Below are 3672 nucleotides of genomic sequence, written 5' to 3'. Positions count from 1 at the left end.
TTCCACTCCCTCTCCTTAGGGCTCTGAGGCTCAAAGGAAGCAAACACCTCCAAAAAGCCCCTCAGGATTCCTCCCCCATTAGTACAGCCTACCATTTTCTCAAGGCTGCACCAAACCAAGTGTTCGCTGATATCACCATGGGCCAAATGTGGGTCCCAGGGATTTGCATTTGGATTGTACTCCTCAAGGGACTGTGGCAGTAGCTCAGAGACCTCAATTTGAGGAGGGAAAAAATATTTGTTTGAAACTGTTTAAGACATCAACTGAGGGGCTGAAACTTGAGGGGTTGCAGGTCTGACATATGGGTAAAGGTCTCCCTGCGCTGCCGAATCCCCCATCCCTTGCCAAGTTTAATGTCTAATCTTAGCGAAGGGTGTCCCAGGATTACACCAAGTGCACACTGGTTTCTCCAGACAGATCGTGGCCTGGGCTCCTTCTAGCCCCGTGCTTGACTATATCGTAGGTTTCAGATTTTATTGAAGTAGGGATTTTAAGAAGGGTAGTTAGCTGCTGTCCTGAGGGTAGCGAAATGCCGTGTGTCTGATACTTGGGATCCTGGCTTGCGGGCCCTCCTAGACTCTGCCCTTGCAGCTCCGCTACCCCCTCCCCTCCCTGTCCCTCCCAGCCTTCACCCCGCCCGCCCTCAGCTACTCCTCAGGCACCCCACGCGCTCACACCCGCCTGCCCGACCGCCTGCTCCTCCCACTGCCTCCGCCCCTCCCACTCGGCCCCCCGCGTCGATCTCGCCCCACACTGACTTTGCGCTCACTGCCCGGCCAGACGCACTTCCCGCCTTCGCCTAGGTCTGCACCGCCACCGCCGCCCTCTCCCGCGCGTCCCTCACCCGGTCCGCCACTGCCGCGCCTCAGAATCCGAAGGCTCGGTTCCAGCGCAGCCATCCACGCCGCCGCCACGACCGACTCCGGAGCCACGCGCTGCAACCGCCACCAACGCCTTGCCGCCGCCGCTCGCCCGCCGCCCACCATGGCCCAGCAGCAAACAGGTAGCAGGAAACGGAAAGCGCCCGCGGTCGAGGCGGGCGCCGAGAGCTCGCCGTCGCAGGGCTTGGCGGCAGCGGACGGTGAGGGGCCGCTGCTACTCAAGAGGCAGAGGCGGCCGGCGACGTATCGCTCGATGGTGCACTATCTGAAGGTTCGGGAGGTAGGCGGGTGGGGCCCCGCCAGGCTCCAGGGCTTCGATGGCGAGATGCGAGGCTACGCGGTACAGAGGCTGCCCGAGCTGCTGACGGAGCGCCAACTGGAGCTGGGCACCGTCAACAAGGTGTTCGCGTCACAGTGGCTGAACTCCAGGCAGGTGGTGTGCGGCACCAAGTGTAACACGCTTTTCGTGGTGGACGTGCAGTCAGGCCACATCGCGCGCATTCCCCTTTTGCGGGATAGTGAGGCCAGGCTGGCCCAGGACCAACAGGGCTGCGGCATCCATGCCATCGAGCTGAATCCCTCCAAGACGCTTCTGGCCACCGGCGGCGAAAACCCCAACAGCCTGGCCATCTACCAGCTGCCCACCCTGGACCCCCTGTGCCTGGGCGACCGCCGTGGCCACAAGGACTGGATCTTCGCCGTCGCCTGGCTGAGTGACACCGTAGCCGTGAGCGGCTCCCGCGACGGCACTGTGGCGCTGTGGCGGATGGACCCGGACAAGTTCGATGACACTGTTGCCTGGCATAGCGAGGCGGGTCTCCCCGTATATGCCCACATCCGTCCGAGGGATATGGAGGCCATCCCCAGGGCCATCATCAACCCCAGTAACCGCAAGGTGCGGGCCCTGGCCTGCGGCGGCAAGAACCAGGAACTGGGAGCGGTGTCCTTGGACGGCTACTTCCACCTGTGGAAAGCCGGGAGCGCACTATCCAGGCTGCTGTCCATCAGGCTGCCCTACTTCCGGGATAATGTGTGCCTGACCTACTGTGATGATATGTCTGTGTACGCCGTGGGCTCCCATTCCCACGTCTCTTTCCTGGATCTGCGCCAGGACCAGCAGAACATCCGGCCCCTGTGTTCTCGAGAGGGTGGCACAGGCGTGCGGTCGCTGAGCTTCTACCGTAACATCATCACTGTGGGCACCGGTCAGGGCTCCCTGCTCTTCTATGACGTCCGGGCCCAGAAATTCCTGGAGGAAAGAGCCTCCGCCACCCTGGAGTCCTCTTCGGGACCTGCAAGGAGGAAGCTCAGGCTTGCCTGTGGCAGAGGCTGGCTCAACCACAATGATTTCTGGGTGAATTACTTTGGTGGCATGGAAGTGTTTCCCAATGCGCTCTACACCCACTGCTACAACTGGCCTGAGATGAAGCTCTTTGTGGCTGGGGGGCCTCTCCCTGCAGGCCTCCATGGGAACTATGCAGGCCTCTGGAGCTAAGGATGACCGCCTTGTACTCCAGGTACACAGATTTACCTTTCAGTTCCGCCCGACTGTCCTTCATGCTGCATTTTTTTTTTTTTGCTTTTAACTCTGTGCGTCTTTTGTTTTCCAGGTGGAACCAGCCCAGCTTAATTTGTACTCCTCCAAGCAGAGAGAGTGAGTGGTCCTTTGGTCAATGAAAACTTGGCTTTAAGACTTTTTGACTCCTTTCCAACACCATCTTTTGGAATTTTCATACAAAGAAATTTGGTTAATCTTTAGTTGCATTCTCTCTTTGAGTGATTCATACATTCTGTTTCTTTAAGAAGATGCAGTCATGGTCTTTCAGTTATGTATATTTGTTTTCCTTGTTTTTCCTCGTTACCAATATTACAACAGCATTGTTTTCAGTTATTTTTCATTGCAGATACGAAGAGAAAATTTTCTAGTAAGCAAGGTGTTCCTACATATTTTCTGGAGAGCTTACCATAGTTTTATAGCATTGTTCAATTGGAAAAGTACGTTCCAAGTTCTAGATTACCTACGTTTGGAAACACTTAATTTACAAATTGTGATCTTAGTGTATATAGTTTTTACGTTGTTGGTGCTAAAGTGCTTTTTTGAAGTTTATTCTCTTTCAAAATAAGTTATCGTAGAATCTTGTGCTTGTATCAAACTCCTAATTGGTCGGAACACTTTAGGAGTGCAGGGGTTCTGCTTCATTGCATTTTCAGAATTAACCTGAAAGTTGAAACAACCATTTTTTATTTCAAAACTTATTTAAGTTGTTATCACCTGTCCTTAGATAAAAGAATGTGTATTTTTTCACTTGTTGCCTTAGTACTATCAAGACTTGTGAATATATGTGAATGTATGTTGTTTGAAAAACTTGCACAGGGCATTGGAGCCATCATGAAAAGCAGGAAATGTAAACGTGGAATGTATGGCAGGCTGGGCAGAATGTATACTGATCCAGGGTATAGACTAGATATTTTTGCTGTTGCTGTTTTTATTATAAAATGTTATATTTGAGGATATTTAACATTTTCCAATTCTGCTTAAGAGGTAATTCACAATAAAAAAAACAAAGACCAAAAATAGCACATTCTGAAAAAAGATTCTTAATAAGATTTTATTTTGTGAAGTTCAAAGATTCTTTCCTAAAGTATAATGCGTTGTTAAAAAGTAGTGGTGTTATAACTCTCAATGTAATAGTATGCAATATCAAGAACACAGGAAGTTCGTTTCAAGATAGGTGAGATTTAAAATAAATAGGATGAGGTTGAAGAAAAGTATATTGGGGTGCAGATAAAT

The 3672-nt window shown here is 51.7% G+C and overlaps 1 protein-coding gene across 1 annotated transcript; it reads left to right on the top strand.

Annotated features, from left to right (window-relative positions):
• Positions 1-620: 620 nt before the first annotated feature.
• On the top strand, positions 621-2639 carry LOC101138124 (DDB1- and CUL4-associated factor 12-like protein 1). The gene is made up of 2 exons (XM_031005960.3): positions 621-2398; positions 2492-2639. The coding sequence occupies exon 1, from the start codon at positions 985-987 to the stop codon at positions 2374-2376; it is 1392 nt and encodes a 463-aa protein (XP_030861820.2). The 5' UTR covers positions 621-984; the 3' UTR covers positions 2377-2398; positions 2492-2639.
• The last annotated feature ends 1033 nt before the right edge of the window (positions 2640-3672 follow it).

Source organism: Gorilla gorilla, chromosome X (genome assembly GCF_029281585.2).
Source record: "Gorilla gorilla gorilla isolate KB3781 chromosome X, NHGRI_mGorGor1-v2.1_pri, whole genome shotgun sequence".
Classification (NCBI taxonomy): Eukaryota; Metazoa; Chordata; class Mammalia; order Primates; family Hominidae; genus Gorilla; species Gorilla gorilla.
The sequence above is the reverse complement of the archived record's forward strand: the minus strand, read 5'-3'. Positions and strand labels throughout refer to the sequence as shown.